This window comes from Leishmania panamensis, assembly GCF_000755165.1.
Source record: "Leishmania panamensis strain MHOM/PA/94/PSC-1 chromosome 34 sequence".
Lineage (NCBI taxonomy): Eukaryota > Euglenozoa > Kinetoplastea > Trypanosomatida > Trypanosomatidae > Leishmania > Leishmania panamensis.
Genome location: NC_025881.1, coordinates 1,612,619 through 1,624,636, shown reverse-complemented (window position 1 = coordinate 1,624,636; position 12,018 = coordinate 1,612,619). Strand labels below are relative to the sequence as shown.

The 12,018-nt window shown below is 52.8% G+C and overlaps 4 protein-coding genes across 4 annotated transcripts; all 4 read right to left on the bottom strand.

The window, feature by feature from the left end:
• Window positions 1–2,277: 2,277 nt before the first annotated feature.
• LPMP_344290 (mitochondrial phosphate transporter, putative) lies at window positions 2,278–3,201 on the bottom strand (the record flags this gene model as incomplete). The annotated part of the gene is made up of 1 exon (XM_010704549.1): window positions 2,278–3,201. One exon carries the CDS (start codon window positions 3,199–3,201, stop codon window positions 2,278–2,280), a length of 924 nt encoding a protein of 307 aa, XP_010702851.1.
• Window positions 3,202–3,836: 635 nt separating this feature from the next.
• Window positions 3,837–5,390, bottom strand: AAT11 (amino acid permease, putative; the record flags this gene model as incomplete). Its single annotated transcript, XM_010704548.1, has 1 exon — window positions 3,837–5,390. One exon carries the CDS (start codon window positions 5,388–5,390, stop codon window positions 3,837–3,839), a length of 1,554 nt encoding a protein of 517 aa, XP_010702850.1.
• A 2,522-nt stretch (window positions 5,391–7,912) lies between these two features.
• Window positions 7,913–8,530, bottom strand: LPMP_344270 (hypothetical protein; the record flags this gene model as incomplete). Its single annotated transcript, XM_010704547.1, has 1 exon — window positions 7,913–8,530. The coding sequence occupies one exon, from the start codon at window positions 8,528–8,530 to the stop codon at window positions 7,913–7,915; it is 618 nt and encodes a 205-aa protein (XP_010702849.1).
• Window positions 8,531–9,530: 1,000 nt separating this feature from the next.
• LPMP_344260 (TAX-1 flagellar protein-like protein) lies at window positions 9,531–10,754 on the bottom strand (the record flags this gene model as incomplete). The annotated part of the gene is made up of 1 exon (XM_010704546.1): window positions 9,531–10,754. The coding sequence occupies one exon, from the start codon at window positions 10,752–10,754 to the stop codon at window positions 9,531–9,533; it is 1,224 nt and encodes a 407-aa protein (XP_010702848.1).
• Between the last annotated feature and the right edge of the window lie 1,264 nt (window positions 10,755–12,018).

Here is a 12,018-nt window from a genome sequence, read left to right as displayed (position 1 = left end):
GGTTTGGTCGAAGCGGTCATTGTGAAGAGAAATAGGAGTGAAGTGAGGAATAAAGTGTGGTCGTACGAGTTGATGGCAAGATCAAGTAGAAAATTAAAGAACGGGTACGTTAGAGACGGCAAGAAGGTATGGGAGCTGATCAGACTGGTGCGTGTATGTGAGGGTAGTTAAATGTTGGTGAAGTGGTGGAGCAATGAAGGAGAGAGGAAGTGAAATGGCACAAGATGATAGGGAAAAGGAGAGGAGGGAGTCAATGCGCCGGTGTGCAGAGAGAGAGAGTCTGAAGAGCACTCGGAGCATGTGCTTGTGTCTTGTGCATGTTTGCGTAGATCGACATCATGACACATGTTCACTGTGATACTTGAGGTCATTATGCGTGGTCAATCCAGGGCTAAGCAACGGAGTCGTATGCCGAGAAGGAGAACTGCAGTTCTGTGACTATACTGCGTCGTGAACCTTTCTCACACCAAGGAGGGTTCAGGGAGGCAGCTCTAACAAGTCTCTCCATCAGTGAACGAGCTCAGGACTGCTTCAAGAAAGAGTGGCTTCTCTTTCCTCCATCGCCGAAAGAGAACTTCGTTGCATACTGCAGTCGCGATTGCAGACTCGTCGCTTTGAGGCTACACGCTTCGTTTGCTGTATATGCGATCACTTGTGTTCTGGCTGTGAAAGCATCTTCCGCGAATCACTTTGGCCACTGGTAATGAGCTCTGGCAGCACTCCAAAGCATCCGTTCAAGAAGCGGTGCCCTTGAAGGCGGAAAAAAAAACTGATTGCCCACCCGGGAATACGAGGGTGAATGCGTGTGAAGGGTACTAGAGGGTAGTGGGAGAACGGAGGCTCTGCTTCATGGGGAAACAGCGATAGACAGAAAAACAGCGCAAGGGAAACACTGAGCGATCAAAAAGAAAACAATGAAGAAGAGAGGAGCTTAGGTGATAGAAGAAGACGCATCAGGCGCTAACAATACTCACCGAGAGAGGGGAAAGAGAGAGAGAGACAGGGAGGTGCAGCCACGCTGAGAGAGAGCAATCAGGAAAGGGGGAAGAAAATATTATCAGAAAGGAGCTACGTGACGCGGCATCCAACACACAAGACGTCACCACAGAGAAGCGCCGCGACATGCAGCTTGTGTGTAGTCCAAGCAAAGAATAAAACGCACACATGAAAGCGCGGTAGGGATAGGGTGAGCAGTAAGTGTTTAAGTCATTGTATGAGACAGTTCGAAAAATAAAACTGATGAGTACTGGCGATAACGGAGTCTGAAGAGGGCAACAGTGGCAGCGGGTGGTGGGGAGGGGATTGAAGAACAGTGTGTGATCGAAGCGCCGCAGTTCCTTTTTTCGCGAGACTTGTTCATATGCGCCCGAGTGTGGAGGAAACATAAATAAGGAGCTCAGGGGTTTAGTGCCTCATCGCCGGACGTAATTGATGCCAGAGCCACGCGACGATAAAAGCAGACACCACCATGAGCAGCTTCAACAGGCCACGACATCGCTGACAGAAAAAAAAAAACAAAATGTGCGATGCGCTGCACTTCTGGGAGAATTCTGTGATGCTAGGCCTGTATATCATCAGAGTTTGCGTAGTCCTCTCCTGTTCACATGAGGCATCGTGTCGTGACTAGCATTCAAGCACCACGGAGTAGCAATAAAAAAATAAATGTGGAAAAATGATCAAAACATTCTCTACATGTACTATTCATCGTCTCTAAGCGTTTGATGGCACACGTGTGTGTATCCACACGCCGCACACCTCTTGCGCCCGAAGAGCCACGTGGGAGGGGGGACGCCCAGGGTCGGATGGACAATAAAAGGGGCTGCTAGATTGAAATGTAATCGTCAGGAATGAGTAAAAGGCAGGTGGATTTGAGATCAAACCAGCAAACACACCTCGACCATTACTGGGCGTGTACATGTGCACGTTGGCGAGCGCTCGCTTAGCCGAACATTTTTGCCCTTTTGTTTCCAAACATTGAAAGGGAGAAAAAAAAGAGCGGATGTGCTTTACGCATGAAGTAAAAAGAGGGGAAATGAGGCTGAAGAACGTCAGGCTCCAAGTCCACCACAACAACCAAAGGAGACCTGCACTTTGTCTCTTCCGCCACATCGAGTGAAATGTGCAGCGTCAGCACAACTGTGATGGAGGCCGCTGCTGTCATTCTATTTCAGTAGAACTCGAGGAAAAGGCAGTTGTAATGGGTAATGATTGAAGTAACTGAGATTTTTTTTGTTGTCGTCCCAATCCTACTCTCCGCCTTACTGTCTTCCCAAGCATCTACCTTTGGGGTGCTAAACACATTTTGATCAGCGCTCGTTTTACTTCTTTGCCGCTGCCACCGCTGGTGCCCATGCCGAGGGTGGTCTTGTACGTGTCGTAGATCCACCACTGCAGACCCGTCAGCGTACCGATCATCAGGATGCGAGTGCCGAGACCCTTGGTGCAAACGTTCATGTAGCCCATCTCCTTCGCGATTTGGCCATACGACTTGCCGGCGTTGCTCGTCTTACCACGGGCAGAGACAAGGGTGTCCGCGGGGTGCGAAACAATGGCGCAGATTACGCCAGCAATGTAGCCGGAGGCGAAGGTGATGGAGAGCTGCGTGGCCTTGTTGTACTGCTCCTTCGGTTTCGTGAAGACGTACTCGTAGAACATGCGCACAACCTTTTCAAAGAAGAAGAACTTGGCCATCGTGTACGGTATCTGGCGGCCCCACAGCGGTGCCAGCGACTTGTAGGGGAAGCCGGAAGAGGGGTCGGCGCGCATGGCGGACATGGCGGCGAGCATGCCTGTTGGGAAGGTGCCCTTCGGCGACGTCTGCACCTTCACCTTGACCATCTCGAACGGGCACAGGCCCATATCAGCAAAGAACTCCGCGGATGCGGAGCCGGCAAGCCAGATGACACCCTCGTACTTCTTCGCGTTCTCCCGGCCGACCATGTTCGCGTAGAAGTCCTTGAAGTACTCATAGAGGCCAAACTTGAAGGCGCCCTGGGCAGAGTAGCCACACAGCGTCGGCAGCCAGCCCTTCAGCAAGCCGTTGGCACCGATGCCCTCCTCCTTCATGATAAGGCTAATGCCCTGCGCGAGCGACTTGAACCTCTCGGGGCACACCTGCATGTTGCACTTGACCACGTCGAGGGGACACACGGCGGTGTGGGTCGTACCGCAGGCGAGGATGCCGCCACCGATGCATTTCATGTAGTAGGTGCTGTCGTGTGGGTGATCGGGGTTCACGTAGCGCGCGTCCCATCTTTAATGGCGGTGTGGTGATGGCCATGCGCATGACGAGTTGGGAAGAGTGGTGGAGTTGGCACGCTGCACTGTGGGAGCATAGGGAAGATGCGCTCAAAGGCGTAGGAGAATGCGTGGAGTCCAGTTGCCGTTCCGGAAGGGCAACTGGACTCCACGCTGGGAAAGTGGAGGGAGGTGGATGAGCTCCCGGGTTTACAAGGCTTTGCGTGTGCTATGCCAAATTGCAAAACATTAATGTGTATGGGGGGGGGAGGAGGGAAATGTGGGAGTGGGGGTAGAGAAGAGAGAGGGGATGCTGAGCGTTGAAGGCACTGGGCAAAACGTTCTCAAGGCGAGTGGAAAGGAAGAGAGCACTTTAATTTGCACTATTCAGAGGAAGAGAGCAGTAGAGGAAAAAGCAAAGCGAAAACAAAGGGGGGGGGGAGTGTGCGGTCCCTTGGAAAAGCACCACACGAGGTGCAGCGGATGTGGTGTCTGATGGATATGTGGCCTTGCGCATTCTCCTTCGCACTTCACGTGTGCGGGATACGGGCCAACCGCCTTTCTTCATTTTTCTTGATTAACACCGCTGTAGGGATGACTCACGCGCGAAGGCGAGAGACATCGGTGTGCGATGGGCCGTCGATAAACGTGTGCCTCTGGTGAAGGAAGCGCCATTCGGAGAGCTCCATTTCAAGAAGGGTCCCGTATGTCGACCTGTCAGCGTCTTCGTACTCCTCGACCAGAGACCCCTCAAAGCCATCGGAGCGGAACAAGCGGACGGTGACGTAGGAGACAACAGCCGTGCCGGCGATGAGGAAGACGCTGCTGTAGAAGATGAGCGGTCCACCTGTCATAGCCATCAAGATGAGAAACAAACTGAAGGTGATAGGGACACCGGCCCACAGAACGGCAGCAGTCTTGCCGCCGGGCGCCCAGTACGGACGCTCCAGTAGCGGCTGTGTGAAACGCAGTTTCACGAAGGAGGAGAGAATGACGATGAGGCGCAATGCGTAGAGTACCTGGTCGATCTGCACCAGTGTTTGAAAGGTTAGAGAGACGGACAAAGTGCATGTGATAGTGGTGTTGACGAGGATGGCGTGCACCGGAGTCTTATAAGTCTCTGAGTACTTTTCCAGCCACTTGGAAAAAAACGACGGAAACGCGTTAAGCGTTCCCATTCCCGCGAGTGATCGCGATGTTGTCGCCAGAAGGGTGGTCATGAGCCCAATTGTCGAGATGGCGCCACCGACCATGACCATCACCGCCATCGGGGTCCCGCCGACCGCCTCACCGACCTTCACCCAGAAGCCGTCACCCCACTGCTCGAAAGGGACGTTGGCCAGCTCCTCGACGGAAGCACCAGCCAGAATCGGTGGGATGTAGGTGGCCAGCGCCGCGATAATCATGAGGATGAGCGCACGGATGAAGGTCGGGTTCGGGTTTTGCACCTCCTCAACGACGTTGCCGGCAGAGTCGAATCCGGAGAAGTTCCATGCAGCCACGGGGAGAAACGCGGCCCAGTTGATGTAGTCCGGAATGTAAGTAATGCGCGTCCAGTTGAGGCCCTTCGGTAGCTGCAGCAGGAAGATAAGAATGAAAGGCACGATGGTAATGAGCATGATGCTGACGCTGAAGATGCCAACAAGCGTGAAGCCGACGATGTTGATGATGGCGCACGTCCACAGGAAGGCGATCTTCAGGAGTGCGCTTTCCACCCAGCCGAGATGAAACAACGTAGCGCAGTAATCCGCAAAGACAGCGGGGTACAGGCTATTGTCTACAAAATTTAAAAAGGTCGTCCACAGCACCGTCATGAACGTCATCCAAGATGGAAAGGCACAGTTGACCCACATGATCGGTCCAGCGTTTGACGGGATGGCGCAGGAGAGTTCCGCCACGCACAGCGATACGGGAATGCCCCACACAAACGGGATGAGGCAGAGAAAGAGGATGGACAGCAGCGGGCCGCCAGCCCTGACGGACTCCTCAAGACCATAGCCACCGCTGATGCTGGCCGTATAGATGACTCCAAGCAGAGTAAGCGTTGTAAGTACTGCCTTTGGCCGCACCACCGTCTCCACACGAGGACTGCGAAACCGCACAACCGGAGACACCCGGCGATCACGCGACGAGATCAGCGGTGTCCACTGCATGTGCCTGCGACTCACCTGCATGAAGGACCAGTCGCACAGTGAAGTAGTATAGGAAGCCTAGGAGACAGAGAGCGAAATTAAAGAGCCAAAGTCAAAAGACAACAAATGAGGCGTGCCACAGACCAGTTTGTAACAAGGGAAACAAATAGTATATAGTCGCTCCGTGTGCACATGCGTGGCTGTCAGGAAGAAAGGAAACGGAAGAACTCACGCTTCTCACACGCCCACTTCAGCGCTCGCGCCAAACCACACTCGGACACAAATTGAGGCTAGTCAAACTAGCTTTTAAAAAAAGCTTCTTCTTTCTCTTTTTTCACTTGGTGCTTCTTTCCGCGAGTACCCTGTGGCAATTACAAACCAAATCGCGTACAAGAAAGCGCGAGAGGCAGAGAGGGCAAAGAGGAATGAAACCTCAGCCGCATGGAGATGCACGCGGTCACCAGGGAGAACGATAGACAAGTGGAGGCGTACCACCCACAATGTCAAAATGACGAGAATACGTCAGGCGGTGAGAGAGGCAGCCGAGAAGGGCTGACTTTTTACCCTCCTCCCTCTGCCTAGTGAAATCCAATGAGAGCGACAGAATGGTGAAGCGAAGAGAGCGAGAGGGAGAGCAGCGAGCAATAGCTGCACATACGAAAAATGGGTCCGAGAAGCACATACACACATACAAAGCAGAGAAGAGCAGAGGAGACACCGGTCCAAGCCACCGAGTAGGTTCTTTCTTCGTTGTCAACACGCAATGATGGCGGGTCACGTAAGATTTACCACCCTCTCGTTCAAACACGATCTATCAAGGTTGTCGAGTCGCGTCGTATTCTCTGTCGTTACTTCCTCTACCAGATACCTAAGCTAGAGTGAGACTATTTCTTTATTTTTGTGCGTGTGTGTGCGTGTGTGTGTTTGCCTCTCTCTACCGAGGATGGAGTGGATGAAGGCCAAAGGAGGTGCGCATGCCTTCCCGAGGAGAGAAGGAGAAGTGGAAGGGAGTAGAAGGAAAAACTAGCAGGACATTATATATAGATATACGCTGCGCTTTTCATTCGTTTTCTTTCATTGGAGGGGGTCATTACTCTTGTAGACTTAGAGCGCCAGTCACCAAATAAAGAGCTCCAAAGGCAACTTGTGCACCGCCCCCGTTGTTGCGAGGAGTGGGGGGTGGACCGCTTGAGAAGACCACACACACCACACCACAGGTACCTGCACTCGGGAGGAGACGAGGGTCAAACACGACGAGGAAACAGGCGAAGGAGAAAAAGAAGCAATGGCACACAGCGTTGCACCGCTATGCGTTCGTCTGTTTCTCAGGAGCTTCTCCAGAAGGGAATTGTCACCGCTGTGCTGAAACACGAGAGAGAGAGAGGCCGAGTCAAATGCGGTAAAGCGCCTGTGCGCATTTGAGTCGTGGGTGGATACAATAGAGAAGAGCAGAAGGCTAGCTCGACAAGCAACAAAAAGTGCACATGCCTGTACAGCACTTATTTCGCCTAGGGAAGCACACAGGTGCCTACCCACAGAAAAAGAGCAGATAGAGAGAAAGAATCATGCAAGACAGCGATCCGGCGCAGTCTGTCTGCTTGGGGAATTCGTACTTGTGTCGGGTCGTGTGTGACTCCCGCTCACGCGTACCTGAGACTGGGTAGCATGGCCCTGCCGATAGGCAACCGCCCGAAACGTGAACACAATACTGCAGCTCGAGGACACATCGAGAGGCAGACGAAACAGAAAAGAAAGAGGAGTAAGAGGCAGACAAAGCGAGTTGACAGTGAGAAAATGAAGGAAACAAACCAGAACAGAGAGAAACACAGAAATGGTATAGCACAACGAAGAGATGAATATGAGAGAACCCGCTATACTGTCAACAACATCAAGTGTGCGAAGTGGTCAGAGTAAAACAAGGACGTAGCAACGTAATATATCATTACCTACGCATCAGCACGCGTAGAAATGCTCAACAACCGATAAAACAACAAAACAAAGCCTCCACTGCAGCGTGGAGAGAGAGAGAGAGAAAGCGAGAGAACAGGGCTATCGAGAAGACATCAGCAAGAGTACACTGGCAACCCATGCCTAAGCAGAGCAGTTTTGTTTCCTGTTGTGCTTTGAGTGTCACACGATGCCACACAAATCTTTATTTTCGCTTCTTTTCATTTTTGTTGTGGGCTCTTTGCCACTACTTCACCTCCACGCGCTCCCCGTGCGCAGTCCTATCAAGCACTACAGCTCACTCGGCAAGCGGCCGAAAGAGCAGAAATGAAAGTGGCACCGACAGCGGGCACATGAGACGAAAAGGGGTGGTGGAACTACCCCGCCACATCCACACTGAGATTGCTTCGTACCGCACTCATGTCGGTCATGCAACGCTTCCGTACATCGTGGAGAGCAGAGAAAAGAAGCGTGTGTGTGTGTCTGCTAAGGTCTACTTGTTCCTCGCTTCTAGCGTTCATCTGCGTGCATCTTGGTGTCGCCCTGCACACATACAGGATCCCAAGGCACCTTTCTTCTTCTTCGGCCGCGCTGCCTCATCGCCCGCGAAGCTGTGCGAACTTTGCCTCCAACTCGTCCTCCTCGACCTGCTTCTCCTCCTTCTGCGAGGTGAGGTTGGCGTTTTTGATTTGGAGGTCGCCGTTCAGTTGCTCACGGATGTCCAGGCCGTGCTCATCCGCGACCTGAGCCATGAGGTTGTTCACCTCGTCCTCCGGCGTAGTGACCGCGGTGCTCTGGCCAATCGCACTCTCCATGTAGGCAGAGGTGACATCCATCGTCTCAAACTGCTGCTCGAAGGTGTCCATAAGCTTGCTGATCTTGGTGGTGTCCATCGACTGCAGCACCTTGTCCATGCCCTTTACCATCTGGCCCATATTTTTGGTCACCATCTTCATCTTGATAGCGGTGTCTAGTCGGGACACGACGGCATCCATGCGGGCTGACAGGCGCAGGTGGTTGAGCGCCTCGTTCTTCTTGCGTATACTGTTCTGGGCATAGATGCGGGCACCTTCCATGTTGTTCTTCTCCATTGCCTGTTTGCACTTGTTCATTTCCTGCTTCTGCTCCTTTTCGCAGCGGCTAGCATTCTTGAGAAACTGCTTTGCCGTAAACTTCAGCTGGAACTGAATGTCGTAGAGCTTGTCGACAGACATGGTGGCGTGCTCTGACACAGATGCTACTAAAAGGCTGAGAAAAACGAAACGAAGGCGCGAGTGCGACAAACGGCGATCGAGTGTGGGCGAGGATGTGAAAGAGTAAAGGAAGGGAAGAGCGAAGAAGTCGGAGGAGTACCAGACAGGGCAACAAGTTGTACGATAAGAACTACTACTGCAGGGGCGCCGTCAAAAATTGATCGTAGGCAGGAGCAGAAGAGGCGGGTAAGAGAGGGACGAGGAGAGGGAATGATGAAAAGGTGTGCTCGTAAAGTGCTCTCTTAGCGCAGCTCAACGCATGAGGCTATGTGCGAGTAAGTAGAAGGGGGAGAGCGGGTCGGTGCAGTGACCACAAAAAACGAGGGAAATGGAGGATAAAACCGAATAGGGAAGCGCAGTCTATGATGACAGTGTTTGCCATACCCCTCCCGCATCTTTTCTCGTTCTGTGTGTAGTCCCACCACCGCAATCGCATACCTTCGCGTCGGACCCTCCAAGCATCCAAAGACGCTGTAAACGCGTACCCCTTCCCCCACTAGGCGGCGCCTTCTGCGCTTGTGTTTCCGTTGCTCTGATAGTATAGATAGGACGGCGGCCATGACAAGGAAATGCAACGAAAAGGAGAGCCAAATAGCAACACCAACACCATCGAGCCCTTGAGACGTGCATCGTACTTCGGCGAGTATGTTACATCGAAGAGAGAGAGAGAGAGAGTGCGTGTGAAAACAGAGTTGTACAAACACCAGCGGACACCCGTACACACACACACACACAACACAACACAGCAGCGCAAGTAATCTCTTTGGTTCAACCCACAAAGATAGGAAGCAAGAGCAGAGGGCGGGAGTTGCTGTAGAGCTGTGAGAGACAGTTGGCTGAGCAACGATGTAAGGGAGCTGAGCGCGGCACACCAGCGAGGAGGCGCGCCGCACCTTCGACGTACGACAGGAGAAACGACGAAGGTATGATGCCCGTGTCAGTGTTTCCCTGCTGCCTTTCATCATGAATGTGAAGCTTCAGCGCTGTCGCTGTGCATTTTCGACCCTGCCTCCACGATTGGTATATCTTCACTTTTGGCTAGATTGTCTTCGGTAGTCTCGTAAGCCAGCTCAAACTTTGAGCACCAGCCTTCGATCTCCTGTACGACTGGGTGGCGCGGGCCGTAGAAGTGCTGCGAGCCGGCGCGGGCAGCCACCAGGTGCCTCTGCGCCTCTGACTCATTGTCCGTCCATAGAAGAAAAAGGCCCAGGATGAACTCTGCTCGCACGGGACTGGGGTGGACGTTGTGGAAACGCTTTTGCTGAATACGAGAGATGCCATGCAGCATCTTTGACGCATCTGCCAAGTTCTCGCTGCCGAAGGCATGCGCTGTGGCGTAGCAAGCCTGTCGCAGCTCCTGGGCTGGTATGTTCTCGGTGTACTTCAGCTGTGCTTGCATATCCTTGCGGCGTGCCACGACGTCTGTGAGCGCGGTAACCAAGTGTGCATACCATATCTCCTTCACAGCGTCGTAAAGTGCCATTGCATTCTCCATGCTCGCCTTCGCCGCCATGACGTTGCCGAGATCAAAGTAGCTGAATGAAGTGAGAACGTGTCGCGACCCGTGCTGGAGCGAGAGGTAGTAGATTGCTCGGCTAAGCTGCTGCACCGCTGCCTCCAGTTTGCTGTCCGCCGCATAAAGGAGCCCGAATGCTTGGTGCAGGTCGGCCTTCATGGTTACTGTGACCTCGTCGGTGTGCTTCAGCATAATGTACTGCGCAAGCGACAGCATATCCTCCGCATCTCCGTATCGCTTCAGAAACTGCATTGTACGGGCAAGGTGAAGATAGCCGGGAATCAGCTCTACATGATTCGCTTTGTAGAACCTTTCTCGCAATCGCAGCACGAGCACACCAGCCTTCTCTGCCGCGCCAGCATCCCCGTCTAACAGGAGCTGTCGACACTCGTCTTGAGCCCTGTCGAGAAGGGCCGCGATCGCGCTGCCGATACGCTGTCGATTCGCGGCGGTCACCTTTAGCGCATTGACGCCAGTGGTGGGGGTGTCCATGAGCGCGATAAGCTCATCAAAGCGAGATTCTAGAGTCCCCCAAGTAACGTTGGTGATGTCGTACTGACTCTTGTCGTACGTCGCGGCGGTACCCAATGAATTGCCAGGCCTCTTTGTCCCGCACTTGGTGCTACCCGTTACCGCCGTGCTGCCAGTCATGACTTTGGAGTACGACATGAGCTGCTGAGGCACGAAAAAAGGACGAAGAGCGCGCGCGAGAGAGAGAGAGACGAAGAAATAAATACTTCTCTTTGCCTCCTGTCCGACTTTACTTCCTCATAAAGGTAATCGCAAAGAAAGATGATGATTCAAAAAGCCAGGGACGCGGGAGAGAGCGAAGCAGAGTGGTGGCAGTGGTGTGGAAGAATACACATTTGGCCTTCGGGGAAGGAAAGCTCAGGGATGAATGGAAAAAAAAATGAGCGTTTTGCAGTAAAAAGGGGGCCTCAATGTGCTGCTGAACTAAAAAAACTTTTGTGGCGGCTTTCGGAGAGAGCAGGTAAAAGCACACTGTTCTTCGCTGTCACTAGTGCTGACAACGTGCAGCCTATGTGCGTCTGTGTGTTGGCGCTGCTGATTCAAGCGGTGGCACGGCGCACCAAAACTCTCCTCCCTTTCGCTCTTCTGGCATACCCTGTTCAAGCAAGGCTCAAGAATTTGTGACTGGCAGCGCCTTGACTTCCCATACGCGTGAGCTGTTGTGTGCATCTTATCAGAGATTTTAAAGAGCCAACAGGAACTGGGTGTCGGACCTCTCCCCCACAAGGAGGAAATGGACATGATCCTTCACCTTTCACTGCTGGACATGGGCAAACACAGAGAGCCGCCTTGCTGCTGCAAGAACTCTCTTCATCGCTCGCACTTTTTCACACAAAAATCAGCTCACGTCTTTGATTACCCGTCATATTGATCGTTCGTCTCCTTTCTGCGCATTTCTGTATGAGAAAAAATACTGTCCTTCTCCTTCCTCACAGTCCAGAAGGCAAAGAAGAAGGACAGCGTGCTCGAGAGAGGCGGAGTGAAAAAGAAGAGGAAGGAATGGTCACAAGGCTGGCGCACACGCACACACGCACACACAAGCGCGCACGTGCTCTGTCCCCCTCTAACTCCCCCCGCAATCGGTCACTCACGTTTCCCTTGCCGCCTGCAAAAGTGCGACCACGCGCCTACGAACGAAAGGAGGGAGCAGTGACCAAAAGAGGAGCTGGGCAACACTTTGACCTACAGTGAAACAGATAAAAAAAAGAGGACGTAGGGAATGAGAGTCGCGCACGCGCGCACGTAGAGACGTTGGTGCATCGCGATGCGGTCAATGACCTGAGCAAGCGAGAGGGAAAAAAATGAGGAGAGTGCCGCTGTGGGACAAGAGAGCGCCTCATTAGCGATTAATAATTATAGACCTAAAAGAGAACCAAAAATGATATATATATATATATATATA